The sequence below is a fragment of the Opisthorchis viverrini genome (assembly GCF_000715545.1).
Source record: "Opisthorchis viverrini unplaced genomic scaffold opera_v5_171, whole genome shotgun sequence".
NCBI classification, from domain to species: Eukaryota; Metazoa; Platyhelminthes; class Trematoda; order Opisthorchiida; family Opisthorchiidae; genus Opisthorchis; species Opisthorchis viverrini.
In genome coordinates, this window is record NW_008751829.1 from 452511 (window position 1) to 479939 (window position 27429).

The window sequence follows — 27429 nt, forward strand, 5'->3', positions numbered from 1 at the left end:
ACAGGTGAACGAAATCTGTGAACGACCCCAAGAGGAATTTTCCATTAAGGGGTCCTAGACTGAAGAAGCAGGGACGAAAAAATCCGGGTTCATCACACAGACGAACCCCCCTAACCGATCTATCGTAAAGCTTGGTCATCCCCACTAATCACCAAACAGGAACATCAGACTTAACACCCAGCACTGATCACGTCACTAGTCATAAGGAATCTCACGATTGGTTCCCTGACTGCCTTAAAAACCCAGTCAACCTACTTACTCACTTGGCCTGACGAAGCTTTTGTGTCAAAAGCGAAACGTTGCCCAGCAATAAATCCACCAATCGTTTACCAAACCTCTCTGAAACGATGACTTCCCAACCGGTCCCAAACACTTTCCAATTGATTGAAAAGGTTGGAGCTGTTTTTCCGAGTTGAACAAGAGTCTCATTGGCGAATATACACTTATTTGCAAACTAGTTTGGTTTTTCGAGAGACTCACCTGGAACCCAGCTGAATCTCTCGTTTGTGATGTTTCCAGGCAACCGAATGTGCTGCACCAGGCCGCCCCATGTTTCAGTTGCTGCGATATTCGAGATATCGCGAGACAAGTATATATTTGTAATGTACTACTCATGAGGTTGCTGAAAATCCGTCGACAGCCCACGACCGGTTTCGCCCTTCCACTTTGGGCTCATCAGGTAGGCGCAGTCCCCGAGTTTCCGTCAACCTTATGTTCCACTTGAAATCAAATTGCACGAAATTAGCCTGGAAACATCACAAACGAGAGATTCAGCTGGGTCCCAGGTGAGTCTCTGGAAAAACCAAATTAGTCTGCAAATGAGTGTATTTTGCCAGTCCAAATCTTCTCTGGACATGGTAAAAGAACGCGATGCCCAAGGCATTTTTGATTCAGGAGTGTTAATTAGGCCAGGTTTTCAAACCACATTCGTCCCAACCAGGCGGTCAGCCTGCTCAGATTTATTGGCCTCGAAAAACTCAAGGTCAGACGTTCCGAAATCAGCTGGACACAGTCTCGTACTACGCGCGTCTTGAAATTCCCGGCTATTGTAGATTGGGGATTGAAAAAGAGAACTATCCCTAAGCCAACCGACATTGCCTTACGGTCAAGTTGCAAAGAGCTTTAGTCTGCGATTCAGAGCCCTGATGGTCCATCAGGAGTTTAATAGCTTGGGTAGTGAAGCTCTGAAGGTCAACACATGGGTGCTCTAAATGACGATGGCGACAAGGAGTTTGTAGCACAATCCATATGGGCACTACTGTGACTGAACACCTTGCCGCATCTAGTCAACATACACATCCGTGAAAACCACTCACCTCAAGAAACCGAAACCAAAGGTCCAAATGACAAAATCGCCCTCGGAGCAAAATATCCCAATAGGGGATTGCATACTGCAACACTGAGGGAGCAAAAGATGGGAAGATGGAGAATAAGTCAGCAAAACCATACAAAAATACTGACGCGTCATATAGATCGGCTGATAGTTGGATTTGCGAAGATGGTTTTTATGGAGTACAAGGTGACTGTCAACGGGGTGCGGCGCGCAATCGCTATAGCCACCTTGCTAGTGATGAGATGAGATCAATGCACGAATCTGCAAGGCTCGGGTCGCGTTTGCTAATTTCAGACACCTACGGTTTCAAAGTGGTGTATTCCTGAATCTCCAGGGACGTGTGTATCAAGCTACAGTGCGGGCTGTTTTGTTTTATGACTGTGAAACTTGGCCTGTTCGAGCAGCGGAACTGAGATGTCTTCAGGTGTTCGACAATCGTTGTCTCAGAACCATAGCTCGTTTGGTTTGGTATGGACGAATCCGTAACCAGGCAGTTAGGAAGCGAGTTTTCGGTTGCGCAACCAGTACTTCCATCGAACAACGTGTCCAGCACCGGAAGCTGCGTTGGCTGAGACATGTGTTGCGTATGCCGATGAGGGTGCTGTTTTCCATGCCCAACTCAGAGTGGCGTAAACAGAGAGGTGGCCAACGCATGACCTGGCAGAGGGGTGTAAAATAAATCACGAAACGTTTGGGTACCGTCGGTGCTACTCGCCTTCTAGGATGTGGACCATATGATCTCCACTACGCCTGGTTGGAGACGCTGCAAGATATGGCTGCCAACCGATGTCAGTGGCGTTCTTGTTGTCAGTTTCTATCCAGATTGCGTGACCGCGTGTCTGGAGGTGATTGTGTTAAGCTAGCACTGAGTCCCTTCCCCGTCCACCTTACCTCTTTTCTTTACAATAAGGCTTTCAAATAAATCATGGTTTTACGGCAGTGAAGCATCGGTGTTGAACACTGATGTCATGCTGTCGATGATGACGATGAGATACACACAATCGCAATGAAGAAGGCCAATACATGATGGCATTTAATCACAGTTAGTAAGCATTAGCCCCTAACTGAACTATCTGGTGAGTGTTCTAGGCCTGGTATTCATGAAACAGCAGACAGAAGAACCAGGTCCGAACATAACAGGACTACACAACTGCCAATGGAATAACCGCTTTTGTTGCGACAGATTTGACTGGTTGTTCTTCAATGGTCCAGATGAGTTCTGTGTTTAACATCATTTTTGGCCTACCTAGAACACTTCATATGAACTCTATGAGTACGCGTCAATAATTCTCAGTAGATAGACTGATTAGCATGTTTGTTGGCTAGGCGCATTAGGTTATCAAGCGGCTATCCAGACTCGGGTTCAAGGGAGGGCATTAAGAAAACCGCGGTCCACAAAAGGTAGTAAGATCTCCACGAGGCTGGCATGGGCGTAAGCTACTTTCTAGGGAGTACGATCGTCCAGCCTGTTACAGCGCGCGGGTTTTTTCGCAACTCGCGTCATCATTGTTGAATGATGATTCACTCACGCTACCCTTGAAAGGAAGAAGGCCTTCGCTGCGGAGTTATTTATTAGAAAATGCCAACTGACCGGTTACAGACTATTGGACAGGGAAGCAAAACCCTCATTTGCATCTTATTTACAAAAACGGAATATCTATCTTCTCTTGAACGCGTCTTTTTGAACTTTCCTGGATATTCATTGCTCAAATCCAAGCAAATGTTACAAAGCGACTCCACAAATTCCGCAACAGATCTCCCCTTTTCAAGAGACGCAAAGCGAAATTCCAAGAACAACACATACTATTCGCATGCCTCTCCAACAGTAGTATCACCGTTACATCCTGATTTTAGAAGAAAAAACCGGCAGAATCATAACAGAATTTGACTTCGCATCATTAAGCTGATGGAACCGCGGGAATAACTGCAAACAGCAAATCAGTAGCCTGGTTGAAACGATCCTGAGACGACCGTTTCCACTGAAATTGCTGGCTTGGATCGAGACGAGTGTGAACCGGTTAGCGAGTTATGTCCCATCCACGCGGTTTATGATCAGAACTTCTGCAGGTAGGCCCAAATGCTCAAACTGATAGCAATGGCCTACGTGGGGTTTGAAGGCCTACTGTTTGCTGTGTCCAGCCCGATATCAAGTACGTTCAGATGATAATAATCGTTCAGCTGTAGCGCGCTTTCGGTGCCTAGCTGCCATGCCACCCGAAGGAAGCATAAGAGCTAGGATACTGCCAGGTTACCCAAGCCTAGACAGGGGAAGTCGAGAGGCAGGGGTCGGGTTCGAACCACGGACCTTCCAGTCAGTGAATTCGCGCTCTAACCACTTGAGCGACCTCGCCCCGATATCAAGTACAGTTGTTGGACCGATGCAAGGCTTGTTTATTCATTTACTTATTCATTATTGATGTGTATAGTACGCTCCTCGTGTGAAATAAGTCCGGAATACTGTGCACAAGTGTCTGTTTCTTTTCAATCTTCAAGTAGGTCACGGGAGAAAGCTGTTTTACAGGTCCTCAGAATGACAAATCTTGACATGGAATAAGGTTTCGTAGGTTGGCGAAAATTACGAGCGGGAGTTTATTCTTTCAGTGCCAAAACAAGAATGAGGCAGGTCGAAAAAAACCTAGATCGTGCGGCCGTACGGAATGACCATGTTTATGTGATCCGTAGGAAATTTTCACTGTTTAGTTAATGACACGAAAAGTCATCATCATCATCAACGACAGCATGTTCAACACCGATGATGCTTCGCTGCCGTCCCAACCGGTATCACGAAGTAAGGGTTGTGTCTGTCCTGCATGTTCACCATAACCTCATGCCTGCAGAAATCATGTGTTGAGGATCATTCTTTATGAATGAGAAGAGAACCAATGAAAATATGGACCTTGTGACGAAGTATGAAAACACTAACCAGTCAAGTCAGTCGGGTCGACAACTGCGGCCGCCCCGGAACTCAACTCATCAGTGGTTGATGAGACTGGCAGACATGGTACAATCACGCAGTCAGTGGAACTCGCGGATCAGAGCTATCGCCTTCAATGTGTAGCTGTCCCATTTCCCCAAGTAACTGATGGTGCCCTCGTCCGTCCCCAAGTTATCCCATTTTCGGAAACTGTAGCCGCTGAGATCAACGTGTACTGGTTACATCATCTATAGTTAATAAACTGAGCTGAATGAACCATAACGTGGTTTCGGGGGAACCAAATAGCAACGGAGGACTTACCCAGCGATTTGCTCTCATGTTTGTCTAGGTTGGCGAAGCTGAAGGTAAACAAATAAAGGGATTCGAAAGCATCTCGGTTGGCAATTTCGGCGTTCAAGGAAGGGAGCTTGGCTCGGAGTGAGTCAATCGAATCACAGCTGCGATAAGGGGTAACATGGAGAGAAACAAGGTGTGCATGAGAAGACAGGCAGATGGCATGAACTCGCGTGAAAAGGGCGACAGTTCGCCTTCACTTTGGAAACACCCGTACAAATCGAACATGGGAAGTAAATATCAAAGTCGTGGAACCAGTGTGGCCCACCGAACTTGCTCGGTGCTTATTCGGATTTCGAAGGGGAAGGTTCAACATCTAGAAGGCTCATAAATAAAGAAAAAAATGTTCTAAGCCCGGATGTTCTAACCCCGATTGGTTGACCAATCATGGCATGCCTTCGTACGCTCTCTAATCGGCTCATGATACACCCAGCCAATCGACGTGACGTTGGGTTAGTTAGAGCGGCTCGCATCTGAACCATAGACGAGTTTTTTGGACACCACTATGAGCACCCACTAGTGCCAGACCAGGCTTAGTTTTTAAGAATGCCTACGTCTTCGCGCCACCAAATGCAGAGTAGCAGGCAGAATGTGGAGAGTTAGTTGTTGTCTGCTGTTGCCCAGCAAGAATTCCGAAATATCGAGACATTCCAATTCGATCGCAAAGGATGCGACGGTACGGTTGCATGTTTCCGTTGTGAAGAGACCGGGACTCATAATCTTGCAACAGTTTAGGCACCCTACGGTTCATCCAGCTGTGTTGTAGTATTTTCAAATGTAAGGTCAAGATATTCGTTCAGATGTAATACCCTTTTGGTGCCTAGCTGCCATGCCACATGAAGGAAACACAAGGGCCGCGGCACTGCCAGGTTGCCCAAGCCTAGACAAGGGGCGGTCGAGAAGCAGAGGTCGGGTTCGAACCACGGACCTTCCAGACAGTAAATTCGCGCTCTGACCACCTGGGCCGTCTGGCTCCCGTAAAGTCAACTTACGCTGAAAAGTCGCTCGTGTGCGAGCGAGTAAGAGCCCACACTGCTACCACTACTTGGATTTTCGTGAGATGGGCACTGCTGACGACATGAAATATAAGGATGAAACAGGTGTACAATGCATCATGGCTTATAAGCATAGATTAGCTTCACTTACAGGACGAAATCTCAAAATCTCCTCATACTACCAACACATCAAGTAGTCCAGAATGAAGAAAAATTCACACGAAGAGGGAAACTTCCACCTAAGAAGTCATCCCTCGAGGAGCTAAGCAACAGCTGACCACATGTAGACCTCGTGATTGATGGGTGACCGGCATCATCCTGCGAGCTGATCAGCCGTTCGAACGGTTGCGTTCAACCACTGGTAGGGAGGTCGTGGGTCACGTGAGGTACTCACTGCTTATGACTCTCAATTAGGGGGCGAGATGGTCCGAATGGTTAGAGCGCGAATTTATTGACTGGAATGTCCGTGGTTCGAACCCGACCTCTGCCTCTCGTCTTCCCCTGTCTAGGCTTGGGCAACCTGGCAGTATCCCAGCCCTCGTTCAACTTTCGGGTGGCATGGCAGCTAGGCACCGAAAGGGTGCTACAGTTGAACGAGTTAGAGTTAGTTAGTTAGACTCTCAATTAGAGCGAAACAGCTGTACAGTTCTCAGCGTTTCAGCATAGATTGGTTATACTTGCGGGACGAAATGTCAATTGAAAATGAACAAACCTCGCATTACCAACGATGCGGCATTGACAGTTTCTGTCACTGGACACAGGCTAGACAAACACAACCACCAAGCTCAGCAGGCTGGGACACTAGAATGTTCTGGTAGTCCAACGTGAACTAACGCAGTCTTGTATCGAGGCCTCTGAACCGAAGATTTTGGTTCAAGTTCGTTTTCTCTTTTGAGTTTGGACCACATGGCATTAGTCTAACCCACAAACAACCAGGAAATACGTAAATAAGAGACTTTCACACCGTATCGGAGGTCACGGGTCACCTTGTGTGCTCCATACAACGGATGCACGAAAGCACGCCACTCTAACGTGTTTCACCTTTCTTCATTCTTTAGTACCATTTAGTAATGTTGTGTAAAACTCACCTGTAGGCACGTCGGTCACTCAACTGCACACCACCGCTCATATCTGTCGTTTGGACATCGCTCTTCTGTCTCTAGTCTAGTCTATAGACCAGCGATCTACGAACACACGCCATACTTCTGAAGCGCCAGGTACAGTAGGGCACGTTCACTGTCCGGTTACTATAAAAAACGAGCTTTATTGAATGTAATTGCTGCGGGACGCTGCACCGATTGTTGCATAGCCGTCAGCTCGTGAGCTGAGGCTTGATTGGATAAATAGTCGAGTCTGCACCATACAACTATTCACCTAATTGCTCCCTATTCAAAGCGTCTACTTAGACGTTAGCCAGTAGTACCGAGGAGTATAGAGACAAACTGCTGGTGCTGTCATCCGGCACCGGTGATGAGGCTTTTTGGTCCTTGAGTATCGGCCATCCGGGAGTTCACAGGTTTATTCAGATCATGCCCTTCCTTGTTCGGTGTAGTTTTTTAATGCAGCACAAGTGGCCGCCTTCTCAAGGACATTGGATGTGATCGGGACAAGATAACAGCCACACACGACGTGCGAACCTCCGACTGTGGCGTTGCCGAGCATGTACACAAAACCCACTGCAACCAAGAACAATCATCGTTACTTCTTGATGCGACACGCGGTTTCCCATCGGAATTGGGTTATAACCCGGCTAGAGATCAGCCGACATCCATGTTTAGCCAGTGGCGTGAGGGAAACTGTCCGGAGGTCAGCGGTCCCCAATAACCGAACATCACATCATTTGGACGGATGTGTCACGTGCAGGACACGGACCAAACGAAGGCATACTCTGATTGGCCAGAATACCAGCCAATCCGGATCGAGCACCTTTCACTCGACGCTTCTCGCCCCCTCACGGACATTCTGGCATGCCCTTGGGGAACGCTCTGTGACTAACCTATAAATACATTTGTAATAACTTTTTTCGTTTGTCTCGATAAACGGCTGTGTAGAGCTACCGTGCCTTTTGATATACCATAGTGGGCGGAGCAGGAAGTCAAGGGACCGATACAGAGTTGCACTACCGTTCAGCAAGGCACAACAAAAACGGAAGGTAGTTCCAACAAAATTTTGTTCGGCCCTCTGCCCCTATATCGATCCGTTTGTGAAAAGTGATGGTCTGTTAGTTTACATCCTCCCTCAGTTCACGAAGTGTTACTATACATTTGAGGCTTGAAACGCCCCCAAGCCATTGTCCCAGATGAAGTTCCATCAGAAAGACTCAAAGATGGTAGTGAATTTCCGTGTTGTGCAGTCGTGTGAAGTTTGTTCTGAAACACTTATGAGTTCCAGGGAACTTGGTCAACCAGTCATCGCTCTTTGGATAAAAAAGCGACTGGTCCAATCACGAAGGGGTACCAGGCCTCACATGTCAGCATGCTTAATAGCCTTTCCACTAAAGTGGTTCCGGGTCAGAAGCTCGACAGCCCAAGTACCAGTTCGACCAGATCAACTCTACAGCACGTCAAATGTGTCAGTGGCGTCCCGCGTATCACCGACGAATAATAACTGTTTGACTTGACTTTAACTCTTTTTTTGTTCGTCTGTAGCACCATTTCGGTGCCTAGCTGCCATGCCAGACGAAGGAGGCACGAGGGCTGCCAGGTTACCCAAGCCTAGACAGGGGAAGTCGAGAGGCAGATGTCGGGTTCGAACCACGGACCTTCCGGTCAGTAGATTTGCGCTCTAACCACTTGAGCCATCCCCCCCCCCCCTTGTGAATGGGTTAGCCGTTTTGCATTCATACTTCGAAAATAGAGGGATTTTCTTGAATTCTGAAAGGCCCCACTTCATCCTCCCTAGTCCAAACTTACCATCCTATAAGAGTCTACCGTGGAAAGCTTTTTCCGCGACTAGTGAACAGTTCTCCTGGGCTGGTATCTACCTCGGTTTTGTGCAGCCTTTCACTGATACAATCCTGAAATACACCCCAAACGACTTAGGATGTAAGAATCGAGACGACACCCGCGGATTGGGTTGGAATGGGCTTGGATAATACACACGGCACCTGCGTCTCGCTAGCTTCCTCTAACCAGAATATCAAGATGGTCCTGCGTTTCGCCAAGTTGCAGTTTTCAATCCCTTTGTGTCCTACAGGAATTTCAAAGTGAAGATCTTGAAACTATTCAATGATCTGCATTTATTGGCCGCTGCATAAGCCGTGAAGTCAACGCAGGCGTTAGCACATTGACAGTGGTTTTTGCCGGACTAGATCATTCGTGACATCAAAAACACACTTCGGTGAAGCGGAAGAGCTGCGTCCCCTGAATGGCCCCAACATCAAGCGTCCTGTCTGTTTCCAGCTTTCGCATCGCAAAGGACGCTGAGTCAATCCAGATGATGGAGTCTTACGTCAACATGATTTCCAGGCTGACGGAAGGTGTGGGCACACTTCAATACTACTCGCTTCCGTTTTTCAGCTGATATGACCGCGCACAGTGGTTGCAGCCGCCACAACTTCGTTCACCAAGGACAAGGAAAGAATCGGAGCCAACTGGCGATGACCCAAGCAATTCACTGACGTCGAACAGTTTTGTGCACAGCCATATATGTCAGGATCAGCAACAGTTGGTTTGTCTTGTCCCACGGTCCCCATCCCCAGAAGAGTGGTCAACGCGACCGAGTTGACTTGTAAGGACTTTCATACTTTGTCTGCAGGTCATGGACTGGATGCCCCTGGGTCGTTTCCATCCGACCCGAGGGTAGGAGAAGACTCTACGACGCAAGTCCTCTGGCATGCGAAGCACATGGTTTAACTAGCGTAGTAGTGTGATCAGCCGATCCATTGAGGGAGAATGTACTTTACTGAAAACCATCTGTCGCACTTTAGGATTACTGAGCTGGTTTTCACGAGACTCGCGCAATGCCTCGGAGGCACCGATGGTTAAACAGGCAGCCTTCGAAGATCTTCAAACGCAGCGGCCTTGAAAACGATAGCCACTGAGCCAATGTCCCGGCGGTTTTCGTATGATATCCTTGCATCCTTTTTAGATAGGGGAATCACGGTCGGGGCGCCAAATACCGCTGGAAGTTTTTCCTCATTCCAGATATTTTGGAGTAGGGTTGTTAGGGGAGCCAAGACAGGCTTGCCGCCACCTTTGAACAGTGTAGGTTGCAAACCGTTTGATCCAGGTGTTTCGTTGGACAGATGCAAAGACTTCACACGCTGGACTTCCGTCGTAACGGTAACTGATTCCCACATGGTCCAAGTGAGCCATTGTCGGTCAACTCGGGATCTTGTGTACGTGTTTCGGACAACACAACACACATGGATCGGAGGAGAGAACAAGGTTTGAACAAGAGCGACCTGTTGCCCAATTCGATACAGATATTTATATTAATTTTACTGGACAGAAGCCTAGATACCTAGCAATCGTTAGACAACTGCCAACTAAACAAGTGATGAAGAACGTTTGAGGAGGAGGCAATGAACGAAAGCTGTAAGGGCGAATGATAGTTTCCAGCTGCCCAGGACAAGGAAGGGGGCTTGGTTTTGGTGCGCGGGATAGGTCTGGGATGAGGACGCAGGGAATAAGCCATGACGGTCTGACTCCTAGTGTAGCTTCGCATAGCAGACGCCCTTTGAGCAGCACCGGCTTCTGATTTTGGAAGTAGTCCGATTGTAATGAATAATGCGCCGGCTATCACGGTCAACCGTTGGGCTATCACAATGTGAAGTTTTTAGAGCCGTCCTTCCTCGAGGGAAGACATTATTCCGTAAATATGGACACGCTGATCCCCTGAAGGAAATGCCTTACTACTCTCACACTCCCATTGCATAGGGGTCGTAGGAATTCACCTGAAGACCGCCTCGCAGTACGGGAACTCGGTGTTCCTCATCTGGCCACTCCCAGTTAGCCTTCCTGGCATGACTGAACCTTTAGGAACTGAGTACAATCCAGTATAGCCCGAAGGATCATTGCAGTACAGAAGCCCGACCGCCACACCGGACATCAACTTGTACGTATATTCTTTTCAATCCAATCGGTGCTGACGGAGACTCACGTGAAATTCACCCAAACCTCTCATTTTTCACCCGTAGAAACAAACTAAGTTCTTGTCATTCCCCTTCTTCTCATTCTTTACTACGATGTTCTTTACTCACGGTTGAATGGTAGCTACGCACCAATGTCAATCACCGTCATCGTTGGTGATGAGTTGGGCCCCTGTGATAAGATGACTTGAGAAAGTACCGACATCATATGACCCTCAACAGGGTGGCGAGATGGCTCAAGTGGTTAGAGCGCGATTTCATCGACCGGAAGGTCTATGGTTCGAACATAATCTCTGACTCTCAACTTCCCCTGTCTAGGCGTGGGCAACCTGACAATATCCAAGTCCTCGTACTTCGGGTGGCATGGCAGCTAGGCGCTGAAAGGGTGTTACAGCTGAACGATTTTCTTCAACAGGTTGGCCATTTCGCCCAACCACTACACACCAACAGAGCACGATGGGATGGAAATTCGTGAGAAAACAACGGAAAGCTGAATGGAGGATGAACTAGAAAAGCGTCGATGAATTAGTCCGAAAAAATCAGTGGTTGAGGCAGTGACTTTGAGTAGGACAGGCCGCAGCAGACCCCATGAAAAAGGAAGTGGGAAAGAAGCCTTTGGCAACCTTACAGTATCTTGGCCTTGGTGCTTTCTTGGGTGGTACGGCAGCTAGTCATCGAAAGCGTCCCAGCTGACCTATTTATACATATGAACGAATACGTGTCTGCGCCTTCAGTGTACGGGAACCAACCGCGGAGACACTTTTTGGACCCAGTGTCAAATTTACACTCCGCCGCAACATCACACAAGATCCGTTCAGTGGTGTCCAACGATTGGCATTTACTGGAACATCCTTTTTTCATGGCTAGTTACACGATACGTCAAACTGGTTAGGTCGAAATCGGTGCTTTTTTTCCGAATTGATCGACCGAGTGAGTGAAATGTTATCAGACACTGGATGGGTTGTTTGACTGGTTACCTAGTAAATCCAGCCCGCGAAAGGCCATAAGGGGTAGGTAGTTGTTCTGGATCGGAAAGCTGATTTCTACTCTGTCGACTGCGATGTCTTTCAGTGTATGCCCGTTAAATTCTTGTGTCTAACTTAGGCACGGGGAAGGTCAGTTCTTGTGGACGAGTACGAGCCTATGGCGAGCCCTCGCCCGAGGTCACCAAGTTCATTGAGGTCAAACAAGGCCTCCTTCTGCAGTTTGCCTCTTGAGAGTCCTTTTTGACCGCGCAGGATCAAGTGAGGGACACGATCACATCACACATGCACACGAAACAAAACGTACGCGCAAACTGAAACGTTAGACGACCATGAGTTTTCAATGGTCTGTCTCGCGGTCACCACAGGTCACATAAAAAAATCGATAGAAAAAAAGCAAAGCACACATGAGATATGCACCAGTCAGGGCAAAGTTCATATAGCACAAACATAACTTGGCTATGTGGGACACGTGGCCTTATGTGTGCTGTCGTCAGACGAGGGGCCAACTCACCTGGAGAGCTTGAAGTAAGTTCTTCCGTGCACAAAGTTAAGCTGTGAAAACGTCGATGCTAGTGATAAATAACAGTACCAAAAAGGAGAAACGGGTGCTTCACCACCGTACAACTATGTCAATTTATTTGATGTGGCGGTAGCTTTTGAAATCCAAAGATTAATCGTAGTCCGTCCGCCTAGGACTGGTTTTGTGATTCTTGTGTGAGATCCGAGATCATCATCATCATCATCATCATTGTGAGCTGTAAGAACCGCGTACTCGTCGTACACTGGTTGTAGCTGCCACAGTTTCGTTCACCGATGACTGGGGGGGGGGTAGATAGTTGCACACTGCAGGCGTTAGATGATAAATTGGTGCATAAACCCAGCACTGTCAAGTGGGGGGATTTAAAATGGAGCTATGCTGAGATGACATGTTTTGAGCACGACACGTCTTGAATCAAATAGGCGCGCTAAGTAGAACTCCTACCCTCTGCGATCAACCACCTTAGATGGTGTTCTCTGATCTGTTTGGGCAAGTTGCGGGTGGTACAATCAATGTAAGTGGCCTAGACACTTGAAGAGTGACAAACAACCATCACAGAGGTTGGCACTGACAGTTTTTCTAGTCTTTTAAAAGTAGACGAGGTGCATGCAGCGTCACTGAACGTGGATCATACGGTTGCCGAAAGATTTATGGGTAAAATGTAGACTGTCGGGTTTCCAGTGGAAGAAAACACGAAGGAAAGTTTTCATGAAGGAAACTACTCACAAGGTTTATTCGTAATACACTACTCATAAGGTTTCTGAAAATTCGTCGACAGCCCACGACCGGTTCCATCCTTCTTGGGGCTCATCAGGCAGGCGCAGTCCCCGTCAACTTTATGTTTTAATTGAAACCAAATTGGACTGATTTCGGCAAATACACTCATTTGCAAATCAACTTGGTTTTCACGAGAGACAACTGAATCTCTCGTTCTTCAACTGAATGTGCTGAAAACTCTTGTTCAGCACGTTCAGTTGAAGAACATCGCAGAGAGTGAAAACCAAATTGATTTGCAACTGAGTGTATTTGTCAAGAAGGAAAGTTATTCGCGTTCTTGTTTCAGTTTTGTCCTGTATATTGCGAGGGATAAAAGGAAGCAGGGAGTCGTGTCACCAAACTGTTTCGAAACAAGACCTGATTCGCGTTCCCAAGTGTGGCGGACGCGTATTTTTCGAGCCAACGAACACGGTTCCCGCTCTGCTACAAAGGGAAACTTGTATACTGTCCAATTTGCACCTAAAGGAGTGTCGATCTCTAGGTACCTATGTATTAGTTCGCCACACGCGGGAAAAATCTCGACATGTACGTTCCTTGACCGTTTGAACAATGTTCTATTCCTAAAGAGCAACGTGGATTCCGGAGAGACAGAACAGACATGACAAACCTCTTTGTGGCGCATCAGGTGAGAAGAACGCCGAGAAAACGATTAACTCTTGTTCGCCTTGATTGTGGATTTCCCGAAAGCCCTTGATTTGGTCAACGGAGAAGGGGACAGTAGAATCGTCCCCAAAAAACGCCAAAGATATGAAACCCACTCACTCCAGTATGAAGGACCGAGAACGTACTCTCCCGAGGTCGAAAGTGAAGCACATCGGTGTTCTGGCTCCTACCCTGCTCACTCTTTAACTGACTACAATTTGTGAGGAAACGATGTGGGAGCACAAAGTTAGCGCATCGATTCGGTACCCGCTAGGGGACCAACTCGAAAAACTCACCACCGAGAACGAAGCTAAACAAGTGAGGGTGACTGCCAGCCCGTCCGGAGATCTAATCAAACAGGCTAACCATGTATTTGCGTTTGTTTTGGTCTAAACGATTGTCCTGAGTTGACAAAGCGGACGCCCCTCACTCAAACTGATCTTCGCTAGCTCCGTAGTCGATACTGAAGTGCTCATAGCGAGATGGTCCAAGTGGTTAGAGCGGGAATTTACTGACCGCAAGGTCCGTGGTTCGAACCCGACTTCTGCCTCTAGACTTCTCCTATCTAGGCTTGGGCAACCTGNTCCGATGACTGTGTGAAAACGGTTCAGAAATCAGTCTTTTCACTAGTTTCGAGGCAGAGCAAAGAAGTCAAACGAGTATTTGCCTTCACCATGAATATCATATTAGGAGAACCAGCTCCGAACGTAACGGGAATACATAACAGCCAATGGAATAACCGTTTTCCATTGAGAGAGATTTTATTGGTTGTTCTTCACTCGCCCTTGACAGATGCGTTGTATTCTCAGTACCACTTTTTTTGGACCGCTTGTACGCGACAGTGATCAACAGAGCAGCTGGCTTGCACGTTCATTGACTTTATCTGGTTTGACCAAGCGCACCAGACGATCAAGCTGCTGTACAGACCGAGCTTCACACTAATAAGAAGGCATCAAGCTACTGTGGTTCACAGCATTTGTCAAAATAAAGGTTGCCTATACATACGCGATTGGGGCAACCGAAATCTGCCTTGGTACTGAGACTACCGTTTACCGTCTTCGAATGCAGCGGTCAGGTCAACAGAATTGGGTTCAGCTACACTGACTAGGTCATGTGAAGCGGAAAACCAATAACCGCCTTCGAAAAAACTCATCGACAATAGGCCAAAGAATGGAACTCCAAATCGGAGGTACCTGAAATTTCGCCTGAAAAACCCTCATCTTGGTTTCAGATAAAATAAACTCTTAGCGGAGAGACCTGATGAACTGTTACGTTCACACAGGCTTGACAAAATGTGAGGCACAGCACACCTAAACGCTCGAACAAGAACATACACTCGAAAAAGCCGTTCTACATAATAGTGATGGTTTGCCGCCTGGCTACCCATCCCCACATAAATGGCGCGGTAATCGACAGGTCTTAGATGACGTTCACTTATCTGAGGAAAGTGCAGTGTCCCGCCGCAACTTGAAGACATAACGCCAGCGACTTGAACCAGCTGGTCCTCAGGCCAGCTGCTGGCCCGCCGACCATCAGCTGATTGCACGAAGCGCCAGAGTGCAGTACGTGGTCCGATGTTTGCTTGGACTCACAAGTCAAAGTTGCATTGTCCGCAATGACAACTCAGCCCCCAAGTTGAAAGGGTTAAAATGACGGCAGTTGTCCTCCACCTCTTCCGCGAGAATTTTCCGATCAAAAGGTATCAGACCGACAAGTATTTAGGGAATGTTTCGAGAGTACAACGGGAAGGTCAGTTCCAAATTACGAAGAGAAACAAAAGAAATGAAAAATAGGAAAGAATGAGTTCGTAAGGCAGTATGATGTATGATTCAATTGATATTCTGTGTCTAAAAGGCATATTAAAAACCGACCCGTCAGCTTTTACATCATGAATTCCACTTGACTCGAGGTAGGAGGAGACTTACCCCAGTTCTTTGAATCCTCGGAAAAATTCCTCTCGAGTGAATTCACCTTGAGTCTTTGCTCCGAATTTCCAGGCCAAAATCAAGGTGGTCATACTCGCCGGATCGATTCCAAGGTCGTTGGCAATAAACTGCTCCATACCGGTGGCCAGGATGCGGTCTTGACACTGCGGGTCTGATCAAGATGGGAGCGTGGAAGACATGAGTAAAACAGACAGACAGGTTGTGAGACTCGAGTAAGATTCGTTCATCAATACACGAACCCTATTCAGGAGCGAGATGGATCAAGTGGTTAGAGCGCGAATTTATTGACCGGAAGGTCCGTGGTTCGAACCCGACTTCTGCCTTTCGACTTCCCCACTCTGGGCTTGGGCAACCTGACAGTATCCCAGTCCTCGTGCTTCCTTCGGGTGGCATGGCAGCTAGGCACCGAATGGGTGTTACAGCTGAACGATTCAGGAGCTTATCCAAATCAGCGGCCCAGCCTAATTTTAGGAGCAACTTGTTACAGTGAGAACACCTAGGCGAGTAACTGCAAATGGAATCAGGTGAACAGCCCTCAAATTCAGAAGATATCGCTGAATGTTCAACGTTCGTACTGTGGTAATACACTCGGACAGGTAAAGAAAAATCGTCCAGATGTAGCACCCTTTCGATGCCTAGCTGCCATGCCACATAAAGGAAGAACGAGAGCTGAAATACTGCTCGGTTGCCCAAGCCTATACAGGGGGAGTAGAGAAGCATAGGTAGGGTTCGAACCACGGACCCTCCGGTCAGTAAATTCGCGCTGTAAATTTAAAGAAGTCAGTTGGGGCCTTCTATGATTGAGCACCTACCTAATTTAGCTTATCGAAGCTCGAAATAGATCAGTAGTTGAGGCAGACCGCAAGTTCGAACATTAGCCTTGCTCTTGGATTGCTCCTGTACAGACTTCGGCAGTCTGGCTGTACCTCAGACTCTGTGCCTCCGAGTTGTACACCAATGACGTGGCGAAAGAGCGTCACGGCAGAACTATCAGTTTTTATTCCATCCGTTTTACTCTGACATACAATATCCCGAAGGGAACGGGAAGTTTAGGTTCTGAATGTGACTGATAGGCCTGACACAAGCAGTTGTAGCTAGGGCTCATAGGAGCAGCGAAAAACGTGGGGTATCGGGCGATATCAGTTGCCGTTCGATGTTGATTTGTTCAACGGATCGTACCTAGTGTCCCTTCCTAGCACATCGTAGAGATGGGCCACGCAGAACGGTCGTGCGCTTCGCCCATTGGATGGACATGTGGAGGAGGCACGCTCTGATTGGTCAAAATACCGACCAATCAGTATCAAGCCCGGCCTCAGAGACTGACGGAATTTTGTGCATGTTCTGTGACCCGTTCTATGAATATGACTGTGGTAGTCCGTAGTTTATTTGAGTGCTCCAGTTATCGTTCCTTTTGATTTAAACTGGCGGGCGGAACAGGCCATGGACCAGAGTTGGGTAACCTCGATACACATCACTTGGGTTGAGGACAAACAACAATGAAGTTTCTCGAACTTCATTCCACGCAATTGTTAGCTTTGCAAATACTGCTGTCTGAAACGTTGATAGCAAGCCACAGTCGGACCAATTGGAATACTAATCAAGTCGATTAGATGTCTGTCTAGGAGAACAGCTACAGACTGGAAGGTGTATTTGAATCGGGCGAAATTGCTTCTTGCCTGGTTTCAGAGAGAATGACACGGTGTTCTTAACTTTGTGTCGCGATCCCCTAGCTACGTCGCCAACTGATGAAATTAGTCAAACTCTTGGATTCTGGTCCGATTGGCGGTATGAATGTAAAGGTTTACTAATTCCAAATTCTGCTGATTTTTTAGTCATCTGCGTGAGTGAACTTCATCAAAAAGCGCATACTACTGTCCAATTCACGCACGTAGACATCCAACCTGTTCAATGCTGCCCGACGCCCTGCACCTGCGGACTTCGAGGCAATATGTGGAATCTGAGCTAACGAGTGAAGCACCAATCTTTGCTGCGTTGAGCTGGTCCAAGTGGCTAAGCGCGAATTTTACTGACCGGAAAGTCCGTGGTTCGAACCCAAACTCTGCCTCTCGACTTCCCCTGTCTAGGCTTGGGCAACCTGGCAGTATCCCGTGCAACCTTCGGGTGGCATGGCAGCTAGGCACCGAAAGGGTGTTACAACTGGACGATTATTATTATTTCGCTGCGTATTTTATTTTTCGCGCTCCTATTTTAACCATTAGATATATACTGACCTGATGACGAGATCCTGAAGAAATTAGTGTTCGTTACTGTGTTTTTTTTTCAAAGCATGGAGATATTTAAAAGTATACCTGTCAAATCAAACTTGGAAAACGGTCTCGATCGATTCTACTGAGCTCACCCGTTTTCGTTAGTCTTATCAAGTAACGAAGTGGTTAAGAACCATTGTTTACTTAGTTCGAACTGATCAAGTAGTGTTGATGTGACAAATGTAGCCAGGACGAAGATCCTGATGTTTGTGAGTGATTTTTGTTAAAAACAACCAGATGTGTCAGCGTTGAACGGACTGTGGGGCTTAGTTTGTTATCCGTTACTGGTGTCGCACATCCAATCTCACACAAATACATCCAAGTATACTGTAGCGAAAGCGTGAACGTGATGAACTGGGTACGTTCAACATCACGACAGAGTTAACCAGTTTTAGTGAAGGAAACCGCGTACGATGGACGCGCGCCGGCGACTCAGTTTGTGTAGATGACGGGTGGCCTATTCATCGGGCTGGGCAGTTTGGTTGCGCACTTATTCTGTGGCTCACGCTTGCAAGTAAAATGCATAGTCCAGAGGATTAACTACGTACTGAAGGGTCAAACCAACAGTTCTATCATGTGCTCTACGAAAGAAATGAAGAAAGCTGACTGGAACGTTCGTGACTCCAGTTGCATTTTCAAATGTTCCTGGTTGTGCTTCAGCCACACCAAATGCACGTTCGTGACGTCCTGGAGAGCTTACGATGGAAGGACGCACCTCAGGCCGTCGCTTGGGACTGATTTTGCACTGGGGTGGGGGGGGGGGCAGTATCTTCCTCCGGGTTTTTCAACGGACATAGGTTAGACAACCTGGTTCTTTAGGTTCGGGGAATTAACTTCTAAGAGGTAGACCGGTCATGCAGGCAAACACTGCTGGCTAGGACTGTTCAGGCCTGGGTACCCCAGTAGTCGCCCAGCTATGATACAACCATACCTTCCGCCAATAACAGCAATTTCAGGCCATATTGGCTGGCGAGATGGTCCAAGTGGTTAGAGCGCGAAATTACTGACCGGAAGGCCCGTGGTTCGAACCCGACCTCTGCCTCTCGACTTCCCCTGTCTAGGCTTGGGCAACCTGGCAGTATCTCAGCCCTCGTGCAACCTTCGGGTGGCACGGCAGCTAGGCACTGAAGGGGTGCTGAAGCTGAACGATTGATTTTTTCATTGATTATTATATTGGCTGACATGAGTCGGCATGAAACAGGACAGACAAAAAATCTGCTACCGCTGACGCCTCTGGTCTTTCCTGATCAGAGTCCCACTCCACCCAATCACTACTCTTCTGGATGACGCTTTGGTGCTAGCAACCACTGTTGGTCCATTGCTGTTTGATGAAGACGATAACGATGTACCGAAGTGCTGTAGGTTTCTGTAAGACCACTGGCCTCTGTTTTTACGTGACCAGATGAGTCATGTCCGAAATTCTGGCTTACCGGGAATTCGCCACATCTGATAAAAATCAATCAGTCAATTTATCATCTATAAACCATGTAACATAGGGACATCAGTTCCAGTTGCCACAGGTTCAATCACCGAAAAGTGGGGGAGTGTGGGACATACAGCCAAATCTTGGAGGCGATGGCAAGTTCACTTTGTTCGGAAATTTGGTAGCTACGCATTGAAGGCGATAGCTTTGATGCACGAGCGCAACTGACTGCGCGATTGGGCCATTTTCGCGAGTGTCATTAACCTTTGGCGAGTTGAGTCCCGTGGTCCCCATCCAGGCAAGCGGTAGTCGTTGAACCGACTAAGTTAAAATAATACATTGTTTAGCTGTTTCAATTTATCATCTATAAACCATGTAACATAGGCATATTGGTTCCAGTTGCTGCAGGTTCAATCACCGAAAAGTGGGGGAGTGTGGGACATACAGCCAAACCTTGGAGGCGATGGCAAGTTCAATTTGTTCAGAAATTGGGTAGCTACGCATTGGAGGCGATAGCTTTGATGCACGAGCGCAACTGATTGCGCGATTGGGCCATTTTCGCGAATGTCACCAACCATGGGTGAGTTGGATCCCGGGGTACCCATCCAGGCAAGCGGCATTCGTTGACCCGACTAAGTTAACCGATTAGTGTTCTCACACTTCGCTGCCAGGTCAATACCATTCGCTTCTGTAGCCGTTCAAATTTAGCTGGATTTGAAATTCCTAAGGTTCGTTTTTTAGGCACGAAATGCAAATTTAATTGTGAAAATCTGGTTGGAAGGACCTTTTATAGGCCACAGCACTTTTAAAGTACTTCACATGACTGAACTAGATGCTTTCGATCTACTTCAGAACTTCGATCACACATACTCAGCACTTTTAAAGTACTTCACATGACTGAGGTCGATGCTTTCGATCTGCTTCAGAACATCGATCACGCAGACGCCCAAGTAGATGAGTTCGAATATAGCCGATGAAACGAGCACTGAGAGGAACAGTTGGCTGTTACGTTTCCGTTTTAAGATCCAAGATTTTAGCCGAACATGTAAGGGGGCCCTTGCTACACAACTGTGACGTCGAAGTCTAAAGGGGAAAACCACCTCGAAAGAGGCTTTTCGGCACTGATGGAGCCCGTGCATGGAACTGAGTGATTTGTCGCATGAGTACAGTTACATGGCGCACCAAGCCTGTCCCTTCACGCACTGTCTCAAGCCGACCAAACCTCTGCAGACGGCCGGAGGGAGGACAGTCACCAATAAACAGCTATCACAAAAAAAACAACAGAAAAAAGCCTCATCTGTACCAATGGAAATTACGATCTCACAATCGATGGTTGAGCTGGCAACTTTCTCCCACAGATAACCTATTCTTTAGTCCCACACTTCGTTTGACGTGATTCTCTCTCAGAGAAGGGCCCGTACGACTTTTAGTATGTTTCGTTTTTCTGGACAGATTAGTTATGTTTTGTGGGCTGTAAGGACAATTTGAATCTTCAGATCAGAATTTCACCTGTGATGGAAGTCAAGTTATGCTGACACTCACTATGGGTTCTTGAGGGCCGGTGTCAAAGGATAAGGATGAAGCGTTCAGCTGTAGCACCCTTCCGATGCCTAACTGCCGTGCCACCCGAAGGAAGCAAGAGTGATGGGATACTGCCAAGTTGCCCAAGCCTAGACAGGGTAAATCGAGAGGCAGAGGTCGGGTTCGAACCACAGACCTCCCAGTCAGTAAATTCGCGCTCTAACCACTTGGGCCATCTCGCCTGGATGAACCGGCTGCACAGTACCTTTGAAGTTTTCAGCAAATGATTACCAGTCCCGCTCTTTCAATTTCAGTACATCAGGTAGGCGCAGTGCCTGAGTTTCCGCAAATTTTATGTTCTACTTCGACCCACAATGTACGCAACTCGCAAACTACATTCCTTTGCACACCAATTTGGTTTCAAAGGGAGATTCAACTGAAACCCAGCCGAACCTCTCGCTTACCATATACAACAGCACGAATGCCGCTTCCGGTTTCAAGTTGCGCGCTATTCCAGAAATTGCATCAAATTTTCTAGAGTGAAACTCCTCACAAGAAGGGCAAAAACAGCCGTGGGCTGTCGAAGAGTTTAGAGCAGCCTCAGCGCGATATCTCGAATATCGAATATTGTACAGGACATTCAGCTGAAGAATACTATAAACGAGAGATTCAGCTGAAAACAAATCGGTGTGGAAAGGAGTATAGTTAACGGATAACAAGCTTCAGTAGAATCTGTCCAAACACGATGAGCAAATCATGAAACGCGGTGAAACAAAACCCACACAAACTGCGAATTGTGGAATCCAACCGAAATGCTCATTAAGTCAGGCTGCACAGCAATCCTAACTCTATGCTCAGATAGTCGTATAGAAGTTGCGTCTACGGGACTCAACTTCAGCCCCCCCCCCTCCAAAGGCGATTTTGTTTCCACAACCAATCGAAAAAAACACTATTCTTGTTTACTTTCCTACGCGCTTACCTCGGTATCGTTGGAATAACTGTTCTATTCGGGCTTCGTTCACCGAAACGCCAGAATTGACTTGATTCTGTCGATAGAAATAGTCCACTGCCTGCTCCATCTTCCAGTTGTTGGTTTGAAGACAGTGGATTGCCACCTTTTCAGAGCATTGTGTGATCTCGTGGAAATTCCGCACACGTTCACGCTGAGCTGCGTTTAACTTGAACTGAAACAGTGAAAGAAACAGGGTTGAAAGAATACCAGACAGGGAACAGTGGATGGAATACTGACCGTGGAGTATTGGGGTCATGTGTAGAGTCGCTCCATCAAACCTGAGACAAAGCCCAGCTGCTCCGCAGTAGGGATGAAATGACGCAAAGACCGATAAGATGCCACGGTGTGCCAGGACCCGGTGAGAGGTGTGCGCTCGTTAAAACATCTGGTCACGTGTCTGTTAGAAAGTATCTAACACGTGTTTGGAACCAAACCCGAGAATGTTCGAGTCAGCTGATATTTATGTGCTTCTCGTCCTTGGTTTGTAGGTCCGCAGGCTTTGGAGAGTCGATTGGATAAGATTCAGATGGTATCATCGTATCTGGAACCTACTTGACGGAAATGTGTCTGCTGTGATAACAGTTACTCCTCTCAAAAGTTGACTATTTAAGTTCTCACTTTAGAATAGATCAAAAGGTTCTTGCTATCTAACTGTCCGCCGTACCGGAGCAATGGACTGATTGGGCCATCACCTCAAATGCGTAGTTGTCATTCCCCATGATCTCTATCCTCGATGAGCGAAACGGTAGTAGTTGGAACCATTGGATTGTGACATAGGGTTTATAAAAAAATCCCTCGTTAAGTCTATCCTCGATGAGCAAAACAGTTGGAACCACTGGATTGTGGCATGGGGTTTACAACCTGAGTAACCAGACTAAACTGGACGTTACTGGTATCCCAGTCACACCAAACTTGATGCGGTGTTCAGCTCTAACACCCTTCTGGTGCCTAGCAGGATACTCCAGCCATTTGAGCCATCTCGCCCCCATAGAGTTTATAACCTGAATAACTAGACTAAACTGGAATTTATTTGTATCCCAGTCACACCAAACTTGATGCGCTATGCGGCATTCTGCGACGAATCAGCCAGTCGGGGAGAATACATCCCTACTTCATAACACCGCCAATGCTTGGCGACGGTTGTTTGTACATCCCAACACAGTTAAGCACATCCTATCAGCAACCCGTAAAGCAGACAATTTACCGATAAACTGAGTACCTATACGATGACTTCGGAGCTTGTAAATGGATCGCACAGCTCCTCATAAATTGTCCTCGAGGTGTCAATCGAGAAGTTTGGGCTACGTCGGTGCCTGCTTGATTCCTCATGGCTGTGACCTCACTAAAGACTTTCTGAATCTTTGCTATGCTTATGTTGTTGCACGATCTTGGTACACTTCACCGCGAAAACAGGTGTGGTCAAACGTCACAAGTTGGAGAGGTCGGAGGATATGAGCGATATACAGGCTCAGAGGCCACTAGCAAAGCCGCACTGTGACTTGGAAAAACATCACCGCAAACTCTAAGCCGACCACAAACAGATTCTTAACGGCATAGACAATCTGTGGTTCGATACCGAGTTTTCACAGCAGCATTTAACAAAACAAATCGCTCAGCTGTAACAGTGTTTCGGTAGCTACCTACCATACCACGCGAGAAGCACCAGGATGGGATACTGCCAGGATGAGCAGTCCTAGACAGGGGAAATAGAAATGCAGAAGTCGGGTTCGAACCACGGACTTCCAGGTCAGTACATCCCCACTCTAACTATTGAGCCACTTTGCCCCAAAATAAATCGTTCAGTTGTAACATCCCCTCGGTGAGTAGCTTCCATGCCATCCGAAGGAAGCACAAGGGCTAGGATACTGCCAGGTTGCCCGAGCCTAGACAAGTGAGGTCGGGGTGGAACCACGAACCTTATGGTCAGTCAATTCACGTTCTAACCACTGGGCCATCTCGTCCAATCAGCACTTGCGAGTGACAGGACATCAATAAGGGTAACAATGGAGGCAGAGAGCTCCCCATTGTGCACCGAAGCAGGAGTTCTAACGTCGTTGCAGCAGATAAACACAAGGAAAGCGCCAGGCTCGGATGAAACTCACAAATCGTACATAACAGGATTGCTTTCATTTTAGTAGCTTCGCTTGACTTACTAGTCAAGTTGTGATTTCTGGAGGGGATTGGTCCTCAGGGGTGAAAAATTGCGGTCCCTAAGCTCCTTTCTAAACAGACTACATACATAACCTGCCAACTACAGACCAGTGGGTCTGACGTTGGCGATTGGAATATTCATGGAGAAGTGGGTAAAGAATGACAAGTATACGCCTTCAGAAGAATTGAGTCGCATCCAACGCAGAGCATGAGTCTATGTGGTCGCGCTCCTGCGTTAAGAATCCGTTTACATCATCATCATCATCATCGAAGCATGACATATCATCATCATCGACAGCATGACATCAGTGTTCAACACCGATGCTTCACTGCCGTAGTGTATGTGCAATTCATGGTTGTACGTGGGCCGGGATACTGCCAGGGCGCCCACACCTAGACAGGACCGTTTACAGCGTAGGTGCGCATTGTCTTTCAGCGGTAACATCCTTTCGGTGCCCAGCTGCCATGCCACCCAAAGGAAGCACGACGGTTGGTATACTGCCAGGTTTCCAAAGCCTATATAGGGGAGGTCGAGATACAAAGGTCGGGTTCGAACCACGGATCTTCCGGTCAGTGAATTCGCGCTCTACTCACTTGGGCCATTTTGCCCCGCATGTGGAGTGCGTGTCCTAACCAGCGAAACCTATGAGGCGGGAGTGATTAGCCTATCGCGGGAGAGTTCCTTCTCACTATGACTACCTGGCGTACCTCAGCATTACTTATCCGAAAGTCGAACACCGACATCTTTCGTATGTCTCCTGCCAGAACAGGCCAAGTCTCTGATAAAGCAATATGGATCGGACTGCCGCAGTGTAAACCCTACCATTGACAGACAAACTAACGTCACGTCGGCATCATAGTTGTCATAGGTTACCAAAAGCTGCCCTGGCTGTCCCGACTCCAGAAATAATCTCATCTCCAGCTAGTCCACCGGAACTTATACAACTACCTAGGTAAACAAATTTATCGACCAAGCCGATCGGGTCATCTGCAAGCATGAGGTTCGGGTTAGGTCCACCCAAGTCTGGTAGCGGCACTTTACATATGTAAAGCGCATGCCAAACCGTGCGGCAGAGTTATTGGGAAGGATCTGAACCAAGGAGAGTAATATCGTCCGCATACTCAATGTCTGTGAGGGAACGTCCCGAGGGCATTTAGACTCCCGAGGTTTAAGAGGTAGGCAGAGGAATTTCAAGCAGTACATCAATAACAAAAGTGAAGGGGAAAGATGGCAGCTTTGTCTAACACCACTGGACGTGGTGAACTCAAGCGAAAGGTTCCGGTATACTCGTACACGCTCACAAGTGTTCGCAAATACAGATATAAATTTGGAAAGGACTCCTATGATTGCCATACACTGACAAAGTTTCTGACGATCGACAGAGTCAAAAGCAGTTTCCAGATTTACAAACGACCGAGGGACGTTTGAAGGAGTGGCGCTGTTCAAGAACTTGTCTCAAAGGAAAAATATGATCTATGAATCCTCGGCCAGCTTAATTCTCATGAATCTGTTTCTCCCGATATTCGACCAACCTATGCACAATAATGCTGGACGGCACCTTAGTTGCGACGGATACCAGGCTGATGCTACGATGATTTTCGCATGACGTCCTTCCGAAAACTGGGATGACGGTCGAAAAGCTCCATTCGGCCCATATTCTGTTTTCGTTCCTAATCTTCTGTAGTATGGTTGTCAGACTGTTCTCCCGCTGGGTTTATGTTATTGACAGCGGGCTGGTGTCGATATTCCATTCAGGTCCGCTGGTTTCTCCCGGTTGTTGTGTGAAGGATACCTGTTTTTTTTCTAGGTGTTCAGCCCACCGCTCAAGACTACGATTGAGGGAGACAATTACCGTTCCGACCTCCACCATTAGACCGAATACTTCGAACAGCAGTTATCGTGGCTACCAGCTGTCACGCACCTGGAACCCTGGACAGTGAACGTGGAGCCCCCCAAGGTCTCGAAGGTTTAGGACCGCATCTTCTCTCAAGCGCAACCAACCTTCTGGTTTGGGTAATCTCCCACCCTCATTGTTCAAAGATGGGGTGGAATCCCCATTCAGCGCTTGTCTGATCTGTTTGCTGCATTTGGGAAAGATAAACTGTCCCAGATAATTAGGGAGAGTCGGTGCTAGTGCCCATTTTCAAAAAAGGGGTGGGTGTGGTAACCACAGGGGGATCAGCTTGACACGGGTGGTAACGACTGTTGGCGTTGCCTAATGGTGTCTCGTCGAAGGTTTAGGACCGCATCTTCTCTCAAGCGCAACCAACCTTCTGGTTTGGGTAATCTCCCACCCTCATTGTTCAAAGATGGGGTGGAATCCCCATTCAGCGCTTGTCTGATCTGTTTGCTGCATTTGGGAAAGATAAACTGTCCCAGATAATTAGGGAGAGTCGGTGCTAGTGCCCATTTTCAAGAAAGGGGTGGGTGTGGTAACCACAGGGGGATCAGCTTGACACGGGTGGTAACGACTGTTGGCGTCGCCTAATGGTGTCTCGTGGAAAATTCGAGAGCAGCAAGTAGGGATCCCACCTGGTAGGGGCTGCGTTGATCGAATCTCCACGCTTCGTCAGGTGCTACAACAAAGTCGAACGTAAGAACGACCCACAATTTTAGTATTCCTGGACTTCCAAGGGGCACTCGACTCGGTTGGCCGGTCTATTCTCCTTGACACCCTTGCCCATCAAGGAATGCCACGAAAGTTTGTGAACATAATAGTTCATTATATTTTCAGACTTCCAGATGTGTGAGAGTATACGGAAAGCTCTCCAAAAGCTTCCGTACACAAAACAGTGCCCGTCAGGGATGCCCACTCTCTTCATTCTTATTGAGTTTTGGGACCGATGAAATAACTAGGCAAACGCTGGAATTTCTTCAAAACCCTGTGATGAAAAACCTCATCGATCTGGAACGTTAAGACGGCACCGCTCTTGTCTTTGGAGGAGGAAAAGTTGCATGTGTTTTTGGATTAAGCTTCGTAAGACGACACAAAATAAGCGACCCTGTCTGGTTACAACGGAGGTCAAGCGAATTCTTCTGTGCTTGCCACACTCATTGCGAGCACTTCTTGGATGGACAACACTATCGACTAGTTATTGCAGTCTCTTTCGACCAGATAAAGGCAAATAATATAGACGAGCACCGACTGAGGATTTTGCCCACATATTGGAACAGAGAGGGTGGAAGTTCGTCAGGGTCGGCAAGTCAGCAACGCCTGAGGGCCTGAATGCGTTTGCTCATTCTCGAAGCTGTTGGGGGTTCCGAGTTTATTGTCCAGAGCTGCGTTGCTTGTTTGGAACCTGGTTGAGCAATTTCAGGTGGCCAGTTGAATTGTCCTTGGAAGTATTCAGCTCAACTATTCAGGTGCCCTTTGTTACAGATAAGTGAGCGGTTGTTTCCAGTGATCGAGTGACTCACCGGAGGCTTGTTTGGATAAGTCTTTCTATCTATCTATCTATCTATCTATCAATCTATCTA

At 47.5% G+C, this 27429-nt stretch overlaps 1 protein-coding gene across 1 annotated transcript in view; it reads right to left on the reverse strand.

Moving 5' to 3' along the window:
- Positions 1-27429, reverse strand: part of T265_07477 (hypothetical protein) — a gene marked incomplete at both ends in the record, with an annotated part of 40935 nt that overhangs the window by 4132 nt on the left and 9374 nt on the right. Inside the window, 4 exons of the mRNA XM_009173010.1 lie at positions 1317-1399; positions 4569-4705; positions 15557-15728; positions 21768-21972. Coding sequence (XP_009171274.1) covers positions 1317-1399; positions 4569-4705; positions 15557-15728; positions 21768-21972 — 597 coding nt within the window. The remainder of the gene's footprint in view (positions 1-1316; positions 1400-4568; positions 4706-15556; positions 15729-21767; positions 21973-27429) is intronic.